The 21,090-nt window shown below is 36.8% G+C and overlaps 1 protein-coding gene across 1 annotated transcript in view; it reads right to left on the bottom strand.

The window, feature by feature from the left end:
* HERC1 (HECT and RLD domain containing E3 ubiquitin protein ligase family member 1) overlaps window positions 1-19,348 on the bottom strand; it is an 82,494-nt gene extending 63,146 nt beyond the window's left edge. The window contains exons 1-18 of the mRNA XM_010151310.1: window positions 18,419-19,348; window positions 17,225-17,320; window positions 16,731-16,925; window positions 14,804-15,115; window positions 14,041-14,137; window positions 12,335-12,478; window positions 10,725-10,852; window positions 9,727-9,871; window positions 9,460-9,631; window positions 8,200-8,334; window positions 6,356-6,521; window positions 5,559-5,684; window positions 4,149-4,370; window positions 3,319-3,471; window positions 3,007-3,139; window positions 2,413-2,604; window positions 1,083-1,304; window positions 5-178 (exon numbers count right to left, since the gene is read on the bottom strand). Coding sequence (XP_010149612.1) covers window positions 5-178; window positions 1,083-1,304; window positions 2,413-2,604; window positions 3,007-3,139; window positions 3,319-3,471; window positions 4,149-4,370; window positions 5,559-5,684; window positions 6,356-6,521; window positions 8,200-8,334; window positions 9,460-9,631; window positions 9,727-9,871; window positions 10,725-10,852; window positions 12,335-12,478; window positions 14,041-14,137; window positions 14,804-15,115; window positions 16,731-16,925; window positions 17,225-17,320; window positions 18,419-19,348 — 3,742 coding nt within the window. The remainder of the gene's footprint in view (window positions 1-4; window positions 179-1,082; window positions 1,305-2,412; window positions 2,605-3,006; window positions 3,140-3,318; window positions 3,472-4,148; window positions 4,371-5,558; window positions 5,685-6,355; window positions 6,522-8,199; window positions 8,335-9,459; window positions 9,632-9,726; window positions 9,872-10,724; window positions 10,853-12,334; window positions 12,479-14,040; window positions 14,138-14,803; window positions 15,116-16,730; window positions 16,926-17,224; window positions 17,321-18,418) is intronic.
* Between the last annotated feature and the right edge of the window lie 1,742 nt (window positions 19,349-21,090).

Below are 21,090 nucleotides of genomic sequence, written 5' to 3'. Positions count from 1 at the left end.
TTACCTTTGCTAACAGCATAGTCTTGCATACTGATCCAGAGGCTCCGTGCTGGTTCTTTTGTACAACCCAAGGCCAAATCAACATAGACTGTAATCTCAGGTCTCAGTTTATAATCAAACGGCTTCTGTTCCTCATTTCCAGATAGGGCCACTTCTAATAAGGAGCTCATGCATTTGTCTAACAGAAGAGAAATACCTAAGAAATTAAACTTTGCAAATTTTGAGGATTACATGCATCTATCTAAAAGCATATAAAACAGCTTTCACGCTCCGCTTAGTTTTGGGAAAAACCAAAACCAAACAAACCAAAAACTCAAGGCACCTCACTGTCCAACTACAAAATCATGTTAGATAAGTAAAAGAGTGAGTTACAATTTACATAAAGTCTATGAAGATTTAAAAGCATTAACCAACTCTGCTTCAAGAGCATACTTTTGTATCATGAATTCCTGAAATACAGTCATACTCTTGCAATTTTCACATGAACACATTTCAAAATACTGAGTTCTGTACATAAGTCTTGAAGTAGTCTACTCAGAATTCTAGGAAGAAGGAGATGTAGACTAAGAGGAACAGGCCAGAGAGAAGCAAAAGCAAATGCATTATTCAGACCGGAAGGGATGACTGGAAATAGTAACACTGGGTCTTGGTAACACTTCTGGTAGATCAGAAGGATCCAAGTTTGTTGTTAACAGTATTATTAATAAAAATCCCACATTGTAAGTAGAATACAATTTAAGATAATCCTTTCCATTAGTTAATATGAACAGTGGAACACCTGGCATGTCTGTTAAGTGCTGAGCATCTGAGTAAAACCTTACAAATTAACTCAGTGAAGTCTGCATTACTTCTTTCACAGAGAAACTGCAGATTTTATTCCGTACACATTTCCGGGACCCTTTGCAAACCACAGCATATACTTAGATATCCATTTTCCAGCTTTTTGTATTACCACGTAAATACAACAGAATGCTGAAAAGACAAACCCTATGTACACACACTTACTCAAACATCATCAGAAATTTCAAAACTGCACACAAATATTTACAATAACAACTAGACGCTTGCATTTAACCGCTTACCTAAATGAGGAATATCCATTTCCACTCCATCACTGAAGAGTGGAGTTTTCAGCCAATAGGCTGTATCCTGTTCCTCAGGGGACACCGGAGGTCCTTGAAGCATGCCACCAAGACACTGCCCGATAAGCAAAGCTACAGTTCTCTCCAGATCAACAAGCCATACCCAAGACTGGGCAGGCTGTGGTAAGGGCACTCCAGCAGGATCAATTAATTCAGGTCCACCTAAAAGTATTAGCAGTGAATGGTCAAATTAGTTACTGTTGCCCAAATGTTAAAAACAATTCCCAAATTAGTAAAATTAACAGCAGATCTTGTTAACGTTTCCCAGTCAATAGCAGATTTGCCTCTCAGTCAACAATCTAAACTCAAGAAACAGCAGTTAGGATAAATAGATCGCTTATCACAACTTGGGACGCAGAAGCCATCACCATTCATGGTATGACAGGCTCTTTTAACCTCTGCCCAAGCACCTACTTTGTCCAATTCTCGGTGTTATGATAAACATGCATAGATAAATGATACAAGAGGAAATAGCACTTAAGTAAAGCAGAAAACTTCGCCAAAGCTATGAATGAAAGACTAAATGAATGGCAAGTAGTATAGCACCTCCTATCACTAATTTCAGTTGCTTAACCTCTGTTTTTAAATGTCTATTTCACTTGCACCAGAAATATCTGGTGGCATATGCTCAGGAAGTTAGCAGGTAGTTCAGGGCTTTACGTTATAATTCTATTACACCATGAAATGGAAAGCAAAATTAAAATTTGGACATAAAGTAAATAGATCACGACAAAATTATCTATTGGCTGCGTCAGGGGAAATTCATATTGGACATTAGGAAAGAGTTCTGAGGAAGCACTGGCACAGGCTATCCCCCAGAAGTGGTCATGGCAGCAAGCTTTCAAGGAGTTTCAAGACAACAGTCCTAGTCATACAGTTTAGTTTTAGGTAGCCCTGTGAGGAGCAAGGAATTGGACTCGATGATCCTTATGGGTCCCTTTCAACATGAGATATTCTATGATCAGTTTCTTTTACAAGTGAAGAATGGTATTTTCAAGTATTACAAACGTAGTATTTTCAGTTCAATATATATTTCCCATATTGACCTTGGTTTCCCACTCAAGTCAATATACGCTCTGGGCTGACAGAATAAAGTTGTTTGCTTGCAGCTCAAAATATTTCACAGCAAGGGATGTTAATACATTTAAGAATTTGAAAAGGAGATGTAGCAAGACAGCATTAAAAAAAAAAAATTTAAACTTCCATTACAAAAAGGTGACACACCATTCTTTATTTTTCAGAGTAACAATATGTTCGTTATTACACTTACCATGAAGAGGCCACTGTAATTCTTGATCCTCCAAAAGGGCTGCAGCAGGTAACAATCTATTAAGACGATCTAAAGGTGGCAACAGATCTAGCAGGTAACTCAACAAAGGCCGAGCTACTGACACTGGCAGTAACAATAGTGAGTTGACAATCTGAGAGAGCATACTACCAGCAGCTGACACGTAAATCACATCTACAGGAAAAAACAAACAAGTTGCATTGGGGGGGTTTGTGTAATATTTATTAATCCAGTCAATATTTTACTTCTGTGCTTTTCAGTAATCTCAAAAAGAAAAAAAAAAGATAAATTTATTTTTTAAAAGAGAAATCTAGAACTAATGAAATTGAAATAATAATACACAGAGACAATATTCACTCTATTCTGTATTTTTCCTGTATGCAAAATGTTCTATCGAAAACGTGAGCCAGATATTATCCTTGGGTTGGACACTTAATCCCCGTTAGTGGAGGCTTAGGATGTTGACTTTATGCAGATACAGGAAAAAACAAGGTACTGTTTGTTTAGATTTGAATAATACAAGAACTGCACTAAGCTTGCAGTGTCCCCATTACTGATTCTTCAATGAACACTTACCTCTCAGTTTTTCCCCAACACTACCATTCCAAGAGCTTTCATTCAGCAGCGTTGCAGAACGGGAATAAATATCTGTAGCATGAGGCAATAAAAGCTGAAGGTGTTTGTGAAGCAGTGCCACACTGCTGGAATTCTAGAAGGAAACAAACAAACACAGGAATAATTCTCTAAATGTATTTAAGGGGTTCATTATTTAAATCAGTTCAGCTTTTAAATACTCAGGACATTTTCAACAGGAACTTTACAACAGCCTGGTGCTCTCACATATTTAGTTAATTTTTTCCCCTAAATGATAAAAATAAGGACACGCACCTCACTAACACTGTTGATGTGGCAATAAGCCAGCAACTGCTTCTGCAGTGAACATAAAAGCTCGTGAAGATGAGCAGGTTGGCTGTTTTCTGATGATGAAGTACCCAGTAAAAATTTATCACTGTTTTTTTCCAGTTCTCCAAAGGCTTGGTCCTATTAGAGAAAAAAAAAGGGGGGGGGGGGAGGTGTTTGGGTGGGGAGGAAAGGGACAATGAACTCTGTCTCCAAATGCTATAATACTTCACTATCACCTTATAAAAAAAGCTTTTTTATCTTAATGTAAAAGTAGTAAAAAGATTCAGTTACTTGCTCTTATGCTCCCCATAACTTTTCATCATCCTCTACCACTGCACAGATAAGAACATGTGACACACTACGTATACAATGGCAAGCTATTAGAAGGTAGTTACCCTAGTGAAGTTAACCAAACAGATTCACGTTCCTGCCGTAGTCTGCCTACCTTTCTCTAGCGGCTGAGATTATACTGACAAAAGGGTTCCATACAACCTATTTACTGTGTCACATTCTATCTTCCAAATCATTTTGAGGCAGCAAAATAAGAGCAATAAAATACTTCAGTCTGATACGAAACCATCTACATTTCTATAAGCCACGTTAAACAATGAATACCACTAAAACATTGGAACCATCATGTTAGAGATGGTTTAACTGGCTTTAGTTAAACGGCTGAAAAACAAATACATATGGCACTCTTACTTCAGATAAAAAACAAGAACACCATTTTCTGAAAGTGGGGAAGAACTTTTAATCCCTCTAAGTATGCAAAATTCATTACCATTATAAAAAAAAAAAAAAGGCCTATACCATACTGTATAAAATCCCAAATTTCTTAGAAGAGTCTTCATTAAGATTTCAGCCAGATGAGTATCTGGATGACTGCTCTGGACAGCATACGTTTGATCAGAGATATTTCCATAGCTGACACATAATGAGGAAGTTTCTGTGGCATCGGATGGTGAGCTATAGCCAAGCAGGGAAGCTACATGGGTGTGATCCTGCAAGCTTGTCAGAATAATATCCAACTGCATTCTCTAAAGAAAAATGTTTATAGACACAAGCAACACTGTTAATGAAGCTAAAATGATAAACTAAGAAGAAAAAAGTATTAGGCATAGTTACTTAAAAAAAATATTCTAATGGGACATGAAGATAAGCTGGAGGACTTCACTAAAAAAATCCATTGTTGTCTGCACATTTGTCCTAAGAGAACAGATAAATATAGCACATTAGATGACCATACGTAGTGAATATCTGAGATTGAGAGAGAGATTAGACATTGGACCAAATGCTTTCTCTGGTTTGTTCTAGTTACCTGTTGGGGGGTGTGTGTGTGTGTGTGTGAGGTAGGCAATTATTCTCATCTATACAGAGGAAAAAGGAAAAGGGTAAAAACTAGGACAAGGATACATTAGACCAAGCAAGGTGGCAGATGCAGAGTAAAGACCTTCAGTTTCATTACTGTTCCCCACTGTTGCTGGTTATGAATCCTGAAAAACCTAAACTTGTTCTACTCTAGTAATTGTTGGGGGTTTTAGTCTGTACTAGTAGTAATCCTCAGAAATCTTTAGAAAATCAGAATCAGAAGAGTCTTCTTCATAGTTTCACTGTCAGTGTAACCAGTCTATTCCATAACGTATAAAATAAAGGATTTGGCCAGGATCCTATGCGTACTGAATTGAATAATCTCATTTTTTAATCTGAGACTACTTCTGAAGCTTCAGTTTCTACTGCCCTCAAGGACAGGAATAGATATTGCTTGAATTTCTTTCCTTCCATTTGTAAAGTACTGGGGAAGTCTCCTAACCTGCACTAATTCCTGTTCTTTCCATTCAAGAAAGGTAAAAGGAACATCCCAGTCACCTTTGCAAACCACAGTGTAATCCATGTTGGAAAAGCAGGATAGAAATATTCTTTCCAGAAAACAGTTACTTTTCCTGTTACCAAGACTTGTTAAATCAGGCTAGTATTCAAAAATATCTAATCTTTATACCTGTCTAGATACTCTAACAGCAATTCCCAACTTTTCAAGTCCAGTTTCACTTGAGAAAACATGTAATTTGTTAACTTGGGCTTTGCACTGCATTTTACCAGTAACGTACTTGCACTCTACAAATGTGGCTCACCTCACTATTCAGTATTTTCTAGCAAAAAATCCCTCCAAAAAACCAACCAACTCCACAACAAAAATATCCCCACAACAGATTTTTACTTGACCTCACCTGTCCTTTTGATAAGCTTTCCCATCTATCAGGACCTTGGGGTAGAAGAGAATGTAGTAATTCCATTCTCTCACGCAATGGGGGAAGTAGCATAGTTGCTCCTACTGAGAGAGTCTCAATTACAACCTAAAATTAGAGTAGCAATCTTTTATTCTGTGATGCAAAGTTATGTGGCACAGAGAGAGAGAGACCAAACATACTGTCAAAACAATAAAAATTCTTTTTTAAGCTGCTATTTCCTGTAAGAGGGTATCTTTAAAAAATACAGTGCATCACATATGATATATCCAAAATATCCAGTTAATTTCATTTAACATAAAAATTCTATCATATAATAGCACATTCATCTTTTATTCTGTGATGCAAAGTTATGTGGCACAGAGAGAGAGAGACCAAACACACTGTCAAAACAATAAAAATTCTTTTTTAAGCTGCTATTTCCTGTAAGAGGGCCATCTTAGGAGAACTTATTCAACTAAGTTAGATCCTCAATCCACATTAACATTTTAGGCTCATTATCACAAGCAATAATAATTTAAATGTTACAAAATAAAAGCAACCTTTTATTAAAAAAAAAAATTCTTATGCATTCTCCTCTGCTTTCAATTAAAAAACCCCCACCAATAGTGATTCAACTTTTTAACTTTAAAGAGTAAAACTGGTGAGAATCGTGTTCATCAGACTGCAAAGTTCAGGAAGTTAGATACATCTCTTAACTACACAGTCAAAGAAGTAGGGAAAAAAAAAAAAAGAGAGAAGTGGAATTTTCACATGTAAACAAAACCAACATTACATACCTCCTGAATTTCATCAGGGACAGAAGAGTCCATCAGTCTAAACAACAAATTTCGAAGAGGACCAGCTTGCCGGCCAAGAATGCTAGTAGCTACACCTCCAGCCAGTGCAAGTGCAAGATGATTAGAAAGCAGCTTCAAACATAATTTAAGAAAATTGTGATGTTCCCTGTAAAAAGAAATACATCCCTGTTAATCTCTCCTATTATTAGCCTTACTCCCTTTCACTTGTGCACTAAGCTTTCAACTTTCATTTGATGTTGCGTACTAGAAAGATAAGTAAATTACAACTGGAACTTATAAAAAAGTCATCTGAAAAACTACTGACAATCAGCTTAAAAGAACAAAACCCAAACACAGATAAAAGTGTCTGTGTGGACAATGGTTCCCTGAGGCATTCAGTTTACAAAAGTATTCTCATGAATTAGGAGGAAAGATCAGTCCAAAATACAGAAATAGACAGCCAAATATATTCCTTACAAAGGAAAAAATTAAGAAGTAATAAATGAAATCTCTCAGAAGATTTAGGAGTACTATGATCAGATTAAAAATGAGAAGTCAGGGTATTAATTTCTAGTCTTCTTAAAAATTAAAACTTTTGAAAATGTAGCAAGGAAAAAGATTCATAAGGATCCTTGATAGAGTGTTTTTGCAAATGTCAGCGAGGAGACATTCATGCTCTTGTATTTTATAGCAATGTGTCTAAAACATCACCTTTGGTGAGAAGACTCAACCCTGGACACTGTAATAGTGACAAGTGATGACTTGTCAAGACATGGTTTTAATCAATGTGGCACTATCAAGTTAGGCCTGGTTTTGTTCCATTTCATTTTCTGGAGTACCTTCCAGAACAGACAAATTTGTGGAAAAGCATAAAGGCTTCTGAAACCCAAAGCTATGAAACTGCTTCTTGCATACATATTTCAAGCTTAGGAGACACTTCATGTCTATGCTTGTGAGAAGCATTTTCAAAAGTAATGGAATACCTTATCTTAAAAAACAAATGAACAAAGCAACCCACACCAAAAATATAACCCGCATGGAGCTGATCACGAAATATCCCAGATTGTCCACTATTAACCTCTGCCTGTATTGGCAGCAAACTACAGTAACTGTAATACGAAGTTTCACAAGCAAATCAATTTCTCCAAACACTGAACTGCTTTTCTCCATTTTGTCCATTCAGATGAAAAGTTATGCTACTTGACATAACCTGAACAAAAGTCACAGATGACCTTTAAAAGTCTTTCTGAATGATTTCTATTTCTCCAGAGGTGATCAGAGTCCTTGAGCTCCAAGGAAGAAATTGTCCACCCCCACATGCTAAAACGCTTTTAAAAAATCCTAATTCCTTTGACAGAAACAGGGTTTTATCAGAGCACTGATCCCAACTCAAAACAGAACAGCAACTACACACCTCCTCGTCTGAGTACCACACATGTGTTAGTCAATAACTGAACATATGCACTGATGGATTATCACTTGCAGTAGATTAGGGTCTGTAAGCATCCACTCCAACCCGTTACAGGCAGAAGGACTTGCAAAGCAGAAATATCGCAAAGAAACAGCAAATTCATTTCAACTACTTAGAACAATGTGTTTTAAAAGCTAACTCTGAAAGAAAATATTTAATTCAGTGCGTAAGTGAAATAAAATCCTGACAAAAGATCCCGCTGCATTTGAGGCACTGAAAAGCTCCTGTGTGAGACAAACACACAGCACCCGAACAAGCAAATAAACCAGACTTATGCTTGTTGAAGGAAAGACTAATGAGAACTAAGCCATGCTCCACTGCTGAAAAGAAAAAAAAATTATAAAAAGCAGTAACATGCATATGCTGTGTGTACCTTGATGAAGGAAAAGGAAGAGGGGGAATTTCACTGTTAATTTTGTCACAGTAGTGCTCAAGAAAAGAACGAAGATGTGAAAAGGTACTTTCTTCAAGATCCACACAATAGGGTCTGTGCCATGCCACAACTTGCCTGGAATCAAACAGCAAAGTTAGTTAACTGCTGAAGATGTTCGGACTGCTTTAATAAATTAACAGTTTAGACAGGTTGAGTACACACTTGACTAAAGCAATTTTTTTCTTAGAACAAACTAATCTAATTGAGGCAGACTAACTTCCTGATCCTCAAAGGTATCTTCTGCTCTTTCTGTAAAGTTCATTATAAATCAGACACTCTTCATTTATGAACAAAAACTCCTACAGTGCCATAATATAAAGCCATATGTATTTAATCTGATGCGTGCAAAAGCTGACCAGTACTCAGAAAGCTGGTTTAGTACAAATGCCAGACTATAGAGAATTTGATACAATGTAGGGAGAATCTAAAAGGGGCAGTACCACTTAGTACTATTTGAGTTTCACTATTTTCTTACTTGATATTTCTAAGACAGCTCCCTTTAAAACAGGGCATTTCAAATTCTTCCTGAATTATTGTCCAAATACCATATTTTTCTATTCCTTTGTGTTAGTCCATATATAAATCTGAAGTTTGCCAGCTCACTTCAATCATTTGTTCATGTCTTTGGTGTAATAAAGTATTATTTCAGTTACTGTATATTAATAACCAAAATACTTATTTAGGTACCTGGTTTTAGTTGAGGTTAACATGTAACCATCCCTAAAGCTATTAAGATGGTTAAATCCACATCAGTAATTTGTCTAAACATCCCAAAGTTTTGTGCTTAGTATACTACTTTTTACTCTAAAGGAAATGGCCAAAGCCACAAAAAAAAATCCTGCCAGAAGCACAAAATAAGAAAAACTGTATTGTTTCTCCTCCCACTGCATAACTAGTCAATTTTTAGTTAACAGAGGTAATTTTTGTCTAACAGCATGCAAGAAATCTTCATATACCAAGAACTAATATCCAAATCCTTGGTGACGCTATATTTTCACTTGTAATCTGTAACACTTTAAAAAAGAAGACAGACGAGAAGAGGAGAGAGAGAGAAGAGAGAAGAAAAGAGTCACCAGTCCAAAACATTACAGGCAGAATACTTGAACCTCAGAGTGTCAACAGCTTCAGGAAAGAGTTAAATGTATTCCAAAGCAGTCTTGCATTAAAAATTGTGTACCTGTCCCCCAATGTCACTGTTACCTGTCCCTTGGAAGAGCAGTCCAGGCAAGGCTATGGGATGTTCCGGCTGAAATCTGCTGAATTGCAACTCCATCTAAACCACTTACTTTCTTCGGTTTGGTAATGGGACCAGTAGAGTTTCCCTGACCACACTGTCCCATTGAATTGTTACCCCAAGCATAAACTTCATTATCTATAAACATAAATAAAGTAGAAAGCAAAACCTGAGACAAAATTGCTTTTGATCAAGAGGACAATTGTATTTTTTTTACATTTTATTCTTTTTACCATGAGAAAGTGCCAAACAGTGACTGTCACCAATCGAAATATCAACTATTCTCGTAGCAGCCAGTTCTTCGATAAGCTTGGGTCTGAGAGCAGTTGCCTCTGACGAGCCACAGCCAAGGCATGCACCGCAACCCCATGCATAAACCTAGAGCAAGCAAACCACAAAATATCAGCATGTCAGATTTGTGTTACCGGTGACCATGAGCAAACAGAATACTAGAAAACCACCTGCACCATAACTGCAATGACACTTTCAACAAGACATGCACAGTACTGTCATAACTCTAACGTACTGTTCATATAATCTACACTTCCTCCTCTTGCAAGCACTCAGATCACTGGCCAGAGAGCACATCAATGGGGAGGCTGTTGCAAGAGAAGAGTGTTACAGTAAACTTAACACTCCTAATCCATATTTTGAAAACCCATTGCCTTTGAAACAACGTGGGGTGAGGATGGGGGGTCAGTTAGGTTGGATGTGTATAAATGCGTATCGTATTACATGTGTATACATCATGGCAGTAAGGGCCCTCATTTATCACGGAGACATTTATCTCCAAGCTCTCCTGAGATTTTTCAGATTAGAAATAAAACTTTCAGTTAACACCCATATTCTACAGCAGACATACATTAAAAAAAAAAAATTAAATCACTTATCCACCAGAGTTGGTTAATGCATTAAAAATTACAAGAATTCCACTGCTTTTTGCTTCCAGAACCCACTTTGCTTCCTGAATTCAATTTGGTTCTACACTGAATAACCTAAAAACACATTTTCTGTGACTATGCAAGACACTTGAAAAGGGTACTTCTTCATAATACCCTAGCACATTTCTAATTACTCTAGTGCACTAGGATCTCAGTACGTTAGTTGATCTAATCAAGAACTTCACTGGTATTTATTTTATCAATGGCATTATTTAATGAATGCTGAGATAATGAACCCACACCATCTTCTCCAACACTCATCACTTGAGTGAAAGCTTGCTTTTGCCTACCTGCCCTGTTGATGTCAAGGCAAGTGAAGACTGGCTCCCAGCACAAACTTTTCGAATGAACATGCCTTGCAAGGCTTCTATAACCTTAGGTTTATATACTCTGTTCGTATCACCATGACCAAGTTTGCCTACAAAAGAAACAAACACAAGTGGAAGGTATTTTCAACAAAAACTACAGCAATTATACGTATACAAAATAATTTTTGGATTTCCAAAAAGTCAGAGTATATTTTTAAACTTAAAACATATTACAATTTTTATAAAACATTCTCTTTCAATTGCACTTACTACAGATATCAGGAAATATGTATTTATTATACTGTATTTCAAACTTGAAATATTAATTCCGTATATCTACACTATTCATTGCCTGCTGTTTAATTACTAAAGCCTTCAAAAGCACTATACCGTTTCATATTTGCCAAGAAAAAACTACTTTTAAAAAGTGAATTGAAAAAAACCCCAGCTTTTCTACATTTTTTCCTGACAGCTTTGTGCATGTGTAAGTATTAATATTTTTATTCCTTATTTCTCCGTTAAGTTTCTCGTGAAAACAGCTATTCACTTCCACAACCTCACTGTTTTCAATGAATGAACTCAAAACCAAGGACGGTCACTAAACCATGTCAGTGTGTTGTCAGAAAACTTCGCTCAAAAGGGAGAAGAAAACCCAAAATCAAATACGTGAAATATATTAAAGATGGATAATTTCTACAAAGGTTATGCTTTGATTCACACAGTTTCAGCTTTCTTGCAACAATATTTTAGTACCACATTATTAATATCCAAAAGCCAAATTGCTTACAGTTTAGTGAAAGAGAAGAGCAAACTCTAATACTCTGTAACGGTTAAGATGCCTGTCCTGTTAAAAACTAATTTTTCAATTCAAATTACAGGAAGAAGGAGACAGACGAGTGGGAAGAATTCTGTATGTGCATGTCAGAGATGGCCTTCAAATGAAATTCAACTTCCCACCCAGTTCTATTAACCACCAATTTGATTATGAGATTTCTATAGTCTGCAACTTCTCTCTTCTGCCACTAGGCTAGGAAGCAATAACAGAGCGATTTTAATCCGAGTTTTAATTTTTATGTAGCAGCATAAGCAAATTTAGCAACATACACTCATAACAGAAAACAAGTCATTCTGTGTTTGACAAGCAAAAGGCAATGAAGGTTAGAAGCCCTTCATTTTTGAGATGGGAGATGTTTCAAGAGGCAGTTTAAATGCAAGTGAATACAATGTATGTGAATATAGTTACTGCCATATCAAATGCGTGAGTTTATTTGAAAGCTACCAGCAAAGGTATTCCTCCAGAACAACTTCTGCATTCATTGAGCTTTCTGCTCTGTGAAACCTCCCTTCTTTCTGACAATCCTTTCTAACCTTCAAATATTATATTTAGACTTTGCTCAAACCCTTTTCTTGAACAGCTACCCAACAACAATAAAACCATACCAAACAAAATAAACCAGCAAACCATACGCTGCAAGGATTAGTGAGGCTACGAGGTACATGGAATAAGACTACTTATATTATCGCTACTGTTATTATCACTATTGCTACTATTATTAATTTAAAAATACTACCAAAATGTTAATTTTACCTACCATTATCTCCTCCTCCAAAAGACCATACTGTTCTCCCATCTTTGGACAGAGCTATTGTGTGTGAACTGCCACAGGAAACCTCTCCTACATTGCTAATATCTTTCACTAAAGTTGGAATGTTGCGGCTGTTGCTGTCACCATGACCTAAGGAAAAAAAAAAATACATTTTCTTTCTGTGCAGATTTAACTTCCATTTATGGTTTGGTATTTCAGTAAGATTTTGCAAATCATCACAAATCACAATTTCTGCCTGCTTTTTGGAAAGATGTGTAATAAGGTTTGGAAGAGATCTGTAGTAAGGTTAACAAACATTTCATTTTTGTAAGACATACTCCAGAGCATGCACTTGTTCAGATCTTGCTGCCACTACATCATAGGAGCGTTTTCCACTTAATTTATAATAAATTAAAAGAATTAGTAGTACACTCGCCTACAATATCAGTTGATTAGGTAGCTATACTTCCTAACACTGGGCAGCAGGTAGCCTGAACAGCATGAGGAAGCTAAAATAAGGGCCTACTCTTAGTACCGTCAATACAAGCATGCATACTGCACAGACAAAACCAGCAAACTAGTTAGTTTTAGACATTCATAGTTCTAACTGGTCCTTTCTGCAGAAGCCCAATACATTAGAGTATCACCAGCACCTCCATAATAAGCATGAGTTATATGTCTAATAAACTACAGAAATTCTGCAAATACTCAATAAAAATGGAGAACAGAGGGAAAAGGATACTACACAGCATCCATAACCAAATAAATGTGAACAAGTTACTATGACCTAATCAAATGCTACTTTTTAGCTGTGCACTGGAACTCACAACTTCACACTGCAAGCTCCCCAAAGCACAGAAAACTCCAACATTAACCTCAATGAGAATGTTCCTGCAATTCGCCCCAAAATTGTAGGTTAAACCTCTAATCCAGTGTTCTTTTCTTAATAGCAGTGATAGGCTCAGCACTTGTACCGATTGCCCTGAAAACTGATAGTTTAAAAGTTGTCTGTCTGCACCTTCTGTCCCTGTCAGTTACTTGCCTTCACCCCTCTACCTGGCAATCATGACATTCAAAGCAGCGACAGCAGAAAGGAAGTGAAGTTCTCTAGGCAAAATCTGCTGGTTCAGCTGAACGTGCATGAGAAGGGTGGTTTCCTACTAGGCATACCAGCTGCACAGCAAGATGATGAACTACACAAGTGAACGTTAACCAAACAGGAGTACTGTGGTTTTTGTTTCAGTTAAATTTTTCTTAGACATATAATGGCAAAAGGACATTAAGCCATTCATGCAAACTCGAAGTCAAGTATCATTAGTATCACTTTAGAATCAGACCCTTGGTATTATTAGCCAGTTATCCACAACTGTTTGAAGAACCATCCACCATCGCTAGGATCATGTTTATCTAGAATTCCAATTCAAAATGTCTACTGTTTACATTTAGGTGGCAATCATATATAGTCTTATAAATGAAGGCAATTTTCCTGAAAAGAAAAATTGTTTAAAAGTAGAATCTTAGTAAAATTAATGGCATTAACTTTTCAGAGTCTCTGTGCTAGTTTTAACACAGTCACCTATATACACACCCCCCCCTGTGCATGTGTATGCATATTTAGAGGGGACAACAAAAGAACAAGGCAGTTACGTGTATAGTATCATTACCAGTCACACAAATTCTTCCAGAACCATCTCATGAAATTTTAACATTACCTAATCTTCCAAAGTCTCCTTCTCCCCATGTATATAGCTCTCCATCTTCTGTAACAGCAGCACTATGTCTGTATCCAGCTGATACACATACAACAACCTGCATTGCATGCAAAAATAAAAAGCAAGTTTTTACACAGACTGAATAGGAAAGTTTTCAAACTTATGACAATCAAACTTCAGAAGCAGTCTATGTAAATCGACTTGTTCACTCATGTGGAGCAAGTACACACAAGAAAGAACCTTGGCAATCTTTTCTATTTAGCATTTGATAGATGGAAATCAGTACACAGAGACAAGTTTATACATAAAAGTGTCCGTGATTTATCCATCAAGCAGATGTAGATAATGATAGCCTACTCTGACAGCAGCAAAAAGAATCATTAGTGGATGTTTACAACACTGGTTAAAACACAGACAGGGGAGAACAAGGCTTTGTAGGACAATGCAATGCCACCTATTACACGAAGCCATGAAAGAGTTGTATATGAAAAGTCCTAATGTTATAGCTAACAGAAGCAACCATCTCCTGGAATGTCTCTGCAGCTCAGCAAAAGCACACGAGCAAGTTCTAGTCTTATGACCATGAGGTTTACTGACAGTGCCATTGTCCAAATTACAATTTGCTTTGCTGAAAGAAGATCTAGCTACAAAGAGAAGTTGGGATAAACCCCAGAACTTTCTCTTTAAATTCATATATTTCAAATTTTACATGACACCACAACTGGACAGAACAAAAACAGGTGTTCTACCATACAAAACATACCTTTCCTTGCAGAGGACCCTGAATAAGTTTGGGATACTTCTGAGTAGAGCTATTTCCATGTCCCAGTTTTCCATAGTCACCGTCACCCCAGCTGAAGACTTCCCCTTCTGTTGTAAATGCTAAAGTATGACCGTCAGATCCTTTTGAAGATGACACTTTTTTAATAGACCTGTGAGGCTCAAAGGTCAATTTTTTCAGTGTGGACTGATTATTGGAGTCACCCAGTCCTAGTCTCCCATAGCTGCCTTTACCACAGGCTCTAACAGAACCATCCGTAGAAATAACAAAAGTACAATATTGTCCAGCTTCAATCTGTAAGGAAAAAGGGTAAAATAGTCAAAAAGAAAGATTAGATAAATGTAAAATTCACATGTAGGTCTAGAAGTCTCTATTTTCAAACAGAATGTCAGGTTTCTTTAAGCAAACCTTTCATAATGTAAAAATTAAGGAGAACTTGGGACTTCAGCAAGCATTAAAATTCAAATTCTTGAAAAATATTTTATGACTCAATCTATTTTCTTGAGGTAAAGGATGTTAATGATGATTAATCTATTTAATTTATTCGCATCTCTTCTACAGAACTCAGGGTGCCTTCAGATTTCCAAGACTCAGGAATGGATATGGACAGTCTCTGAAGGTACCTTAATTTCTGAAGATGGAAAAGACAAAGCAACAACTTGATAAAGAACTGTAGGCTTTGCTTAATTTTAAGCACTACCAAGCAGCAACATCCTAGAAATATGTCAAATGCAAAAAATCCACTACAATTTTAGACTATGCATTTTAATTACATAAACACCGAAGAAATAAGACCCAAATTTTTTAAGAACGAACTTGCCTCTATTGGAAAGTCAGCACACAGCTGAAGAATGACCAGATAGCAAACCAACTAACCATGCGATAATTTCCTACAGGAATCTTAACATACAAGTGCAAAGCAGTTTCGTAGCCAAAGCATAAAGGCACTGCATGTCCACATCATAAAATGGCACAAAGCACGTGGTGGACTGCACAGTGACAGCCCTATTTACTGTGAATTAACTTCTTCATATAGACAAATCCGACAAAGATCATCAGAGAAAAATTACAACTTCTTCATTCCAGTGGGAAATCATACAAATCTGCTGCATGAGTATATACGGTACTATTTAAAGAGTAGCTCATTCATTCAGGTCACTCACTCCAATCTCATGTGCTAGTGTTTTGTTTAAACAAAGGTTTTCTGAATGCATAACTTGCTTTATGAGATGCCTGGTCCTGCAGTCCACTGGCATATATCAGTGACATCAGCAGAAACAATTTCAGAAACACATACCTTAACTGTCCAGTGACCAAAAAAATTATTTTACTTAAGTCAACACTGCAAAGGCAATGTGGTAACAGAAAAGCAAACTATTCTATTCTGTGTCACACATGAACACAAGTGCTTAGTTGCAACTGCAGAATATGTGACTGAGAACAGAAAGAGCATACTGCATACTGATTTTTCAGAAAGTTAATTAATGTTGCTGTGATAGCAGTTAGCCCAGTTTGGACTTTCAAAATAGGCAAACTTGGTGTGAAAGCCACCAATGGAAAAGAAGTTTGATAGGCAAGATAACTTTTAAACAACAGTTAAGAAAACCTCAGACAAACTACAAGCAAGAAAATTGTTTCTGCAGATACATTTCAAAGCAAGTTAGGTAGTTCAATTGTTCTTGTTACATGGACATTGATCTGTGTGTGGCATTAAAAAAACCCCAATATTTTTCCAGGCACCAATAAAAGTTGCAAGATACTTTCAGTATAGTAACTTGTGTGATTAGTTTTGAGCATCATACCTTCATTACTACGTGGCACTCAGAAAGAAAGTACTACTTTTCAATTTCATACTATAACAATGAAGCTGTTAAGTGTTACATAATGTACCATTATAAATGTCACTCACTGTCTGTGCATCAGAAAAACTTGGAGCAAGCTTGGGTTGAAGTATTTTCTCTTGAGTTCCTTCTACCAGTTGATGACTGCTGTTGCTACCCCAGACATACACTTCGCAAGTCTCAGAAACAATGGGAGCATCACCCGTTTGAATGCTGTCAGGGCTGGCACAGGTTCTTGAGTAGTCTGATGCCATTCGACAAACCTATAAAAGGAGAGATTTATTACAGAGTAGCATTTTCATTTATTTCCATATAGTCACTATGTTTAATGCAATTTCCCCTCAATATGATTCTCTGCCTAAAACATAAATCATCCACCACCACACTATTAGCGTGCCCAAATTACTTCGTTTCTCCACATCTGAGTTTTTTTACCTTTTTGTACCTTCCTCTTTTACACCAGAAGAGCTTAGTAGATTGGATCATACCCACATGCACTCAGATGGGTAAGGGGGAAGTAAACTACAGTTACCTTAAAGTCAAGGTTCATTTCAAGACATACCTCTTCAAATAAACAAAGAGCTGCCTCGTAAAGAGAACATAAGCCATCAGAAGTTCTAGTTGGCTCTCTCCATTGACTTCGATCAGCGGATGATCCCTACAATTTTTAAAAGCTATTATGAGAAAAATAATTCCATAGAGCAATAGTGCACCTGCACAAAATACCTCAGGGATTTGTTCTTATAGTTCACCAAAATTAAAAGCTGTTTCTGTAAGCATAAGTAAACTACCTTTCTCCCCTGTGCTATGCTGGCTGCATACACTCCTGGATAAGTGTAACAAGTGCTAGTTAAACATTTTTATTTATTCATTTTTGCAAAAATATCTGAGTTTAGAGTTAATTCCTCCTGTTTTGTTTTGAAATGCATGTCATTTATGTTTTGCTTGAAGTGATTATTATTCACAAAATGACCAATCATAGTTATTTTTGGGTTGACATATCTTTCACATTTTGGTCTTTAATTTTATATCTAGTCCAAAAATAACAACAAATTAATTGCCCATGAAGACATTGAACCCAATTCAGATCCTGCCACTGCCATGCTCTTCTCACTCTTCACATTTTTAAGTTTTTAAAATTTATGTTTATTAGCAAGCATTACAAGCCTGACAGAAGAGAAAATAATGCCCCCTTTAGGGAAAAAGTCCTTCCCTGTTCAAGTCTGAGCACATAAGACAGCAGCTTGCCACAGCTTCTGATTGCATATTGTGTTATAATTCCACAGGTTAAAAAACAATATTCACCTAGGACCGGAAGTGCTCAAGTACAAAGCAGCATGCCATACTCGCAAATAATTTCACATATTTTCTTATTGCATTAATTTCCAAGCAGTAGCAAAAAAGCTAAACATCTCCAATCTTACTGATTCTCCAAAGTTGCATGAGTAGAGGTCCAGTTAATTGGAGAACAGGAATGTCCGATACAAATAAATATGAACCAGAACAAGGCATACTGCAAAACTTTGAATTCTAAGCAAATTCAGCAAAGCAAGCCTTAAAAATAGTTCCATACTTTCTAACTTCTAACAAATGAAATACTGAAAAAGGGATTTCACAAAAAGAAGAAAACACCACACCTTTTTTTAATATATTAAGCAACCTAGTCAGCAAACTGGCATTCAGTGTTGAGAAATTATTTAAAGTTAAGAATGCAACTACGTTTGCAATGTAGAAAAATCAAAGCTGGTATACCTACCAAAGATCGTCGCATCTGTGTTAATATACTCATAAAGCAATCAAAGCTGATCATCCCTTCCGGACTTTGCAGCAACTTGGTTTTCTCCATGGTGTTTACTACAGCTGAAGCACCTAAAGCCATTTCTATCCATTCAAGAAGATACCGCAAGGAACCTCGTTGGGCAGCCAAACCAAGAAGCAACTCAGAAGCTAACCTACGACCTAAAGTGTCTGCTCCAGAGTTTGGAATTGTTACTCCTTTAAGAAATGTTGTTACTTGTGATAAACAGTCCAACCCCATTGGTGGAATCTTGCTTTCATTTGCTAAAGATAAAGGTGGTAAGGAGCTCACAACTTCTATTGCAGTATGGATAACATCATTGCAAAGACTGAGGCCAGGTCCTGACACAGGCATCATCCAACTTTGTCTTAGCAGCGCAAATAACAAGCTTAATCCAGTCCGAACCCCCATTTCTATGAGTGCATCTGTACTTGATCTAGGACGTTCACTAACAGAATGCACATCTGTTGATCCAGAACTGCTTTCTGGTGAATGCTGCTGTTGTTTCACCTTACCCTTATCATGATACTTATTAGAAAGTGCATAAAAGACACGCTGCAAAACAAGTAGACGTTTTCGGAGTGCTCCAGCAAATGGAGAGTCTGAGCATACCATCTTCGCCAGTGCCAGCTGGCTGCTAAGAAGGGCATCCAAGTAGTGGTCCTGTTCATCACTAGATAGAGATTCCCGCTCAAAATCTGGTAACTGAGGTCCTTTGAGGCACAGAACCTGCTGGGGCAATGGCACTACTTCTTTATTGCTGACTAACTTAGCATACAAGATAGAAACTCCCTCCCTTGTTGCAATAGATTCACTGTCTTCTGTGATCCAGGAGCTGTTTAGATGTTCCAGCCATTTCAGCTTCACAGGTGGGACCATAGCTGCCATGTTGGTTTACTCCTTTGCCATTAGTCCTGAAGATGAAAAAGAAAAAAAAAAAAAGGTAAATAGGTGTGCAGTACTGCCTACAGAACTTATTACTCACAGTAAGACAAATCCCAATGATCCTTTAAAAAAGCAAATAGCAAAAGATTCATCTCCAAGAATTACCGAAGTCCCACCATTTTACCCATCTAAGTACTGCAATCTGGAATGTAGATCAAATACTCATATTTTAGTAGTATAAAGAAAGACATTTTGAAGATTACCTTATCTTAATTTTAAACCAATAAGTACATGCATACGTGCAATTTCCCTAACATGATTTAAGATTTTTATTATATATCTGCATTTCCTAAATCAGTGTGCACAAACATTCACACAAAGCAGATTTAGTTCTGCTGTGTTTCAGTGAAAATACACTTGTAATGTTCTCTAGAAAACAAAACAAAACACCACCAAAACAAAACCAAAAACACATTCTCTTTACAGACAGCAAAACTGAGAACAGAGACTTCAAAAAATGCTCAGGATCACACACGTGTGTACAAGTGAATGGAGCACCAGTGCAAACCTTCACTTTACAATAAACCAGACTACTAATTCAGGCCATAACTAAGGGCTCAACCTAGCAAACATATTTTTAAGTCCTTCTGTCATAAGCCATTCTTTCCACTTTCTAAGCTAAGCCAGAGATCTCCCTGAAGAAGTCCATTTCATTGTTAAATGGAAACCAGGGCTGATGGCTTGGCTGCTAGGGTGCCATATTATATGTAGATCCTATGCACTCAGCGAATAGGTTCATCAGAGCCAAATACACAATACATCTATTCCAAGTATTTACACTATCAAAAACTACGTATTTCATTATATTAACGCACTGTATAATGTAGGATTTAGAAAGTATTCAAAGCTTTTATGACAGGTTTTTAAGGAAGGGATCACTAACGACATGGAGATAAAGAGAAAACTTAATGCAGCAACACTGGTTTACCAGGAAAGTTCAAATTGCCTGCTAAACCAACTTGACAGCTCACAACATTCTTCCAAATCAAAGCCAACAATTACTTTGAGAGAGCATTTTGTGCTGACAGTTTCAGGAAAAAAACACAACACATTATGAATCCTGGGTAGCATTAAAAAGGATTTCCAGAATGATTAGGGAAGGTTAGGTAACAGAAGAATTTTTCACACAAGTTTTTAAATGCTAATCAATTGGATTAGACAGCTGGATTTCTGTCATCCATATCCTGAACTCATTAAAGACTGACACGGGATCACGCAAGGAAAAAGATTATTGCTCTGATCTGGTTTTAGTATTTCAGTGCCTTGCAACTAGACTTAGAATACTTATGTACTGACATCAAAGTCTGTATTCCAATAAGATAGTTCTTCTATTCTTGTTTTGCTTGCTTACTATTTTTATTCTCATAAACACAGTATTGTTGGTAAACAGCTTTTGAACTCAACAGCAAAAACATAAATCACAAGAACTACATGAATGCGAAAGAACGATGAAGTCAGTAAAGTCAACATTTCTTAGCTATCGTTTATACGACATTCAAATACTGTGAAAGTAAAAGCATTGATAATGTGACAAAACCCCCAAATTCCAAAACCAAATAGTTTGAAGAATTTCGCACATACGAGAATGCAGACTGATCACAACTAGTTCTTCTAAGTCTAAGCCTGAGAATGTTTTTAAAAATGAATAAATAAAAAGAACACTCTGCTCTGAGGAGACATTCGAC

This window comes from Eurypyga helias, unplaced genomic scaffold, assembly GCF_000690775.1.
Source record: "Eurypyga helias isolate BGI_N326 unplaced genomic scaffold, ASM69077v1 scaffold4405, whole genome shotgun sequence".
In the NCBI taxonomy this organism is placed as follows: Eukaryota; Metazoa; Chordata; class Aves; order Eurypygiformes; family Eurypygidae; genus Eurypyga; species Eurypyga helias.
This window is presented reverse-complemented; position numbering and strand designations above follow the sequence as displayed.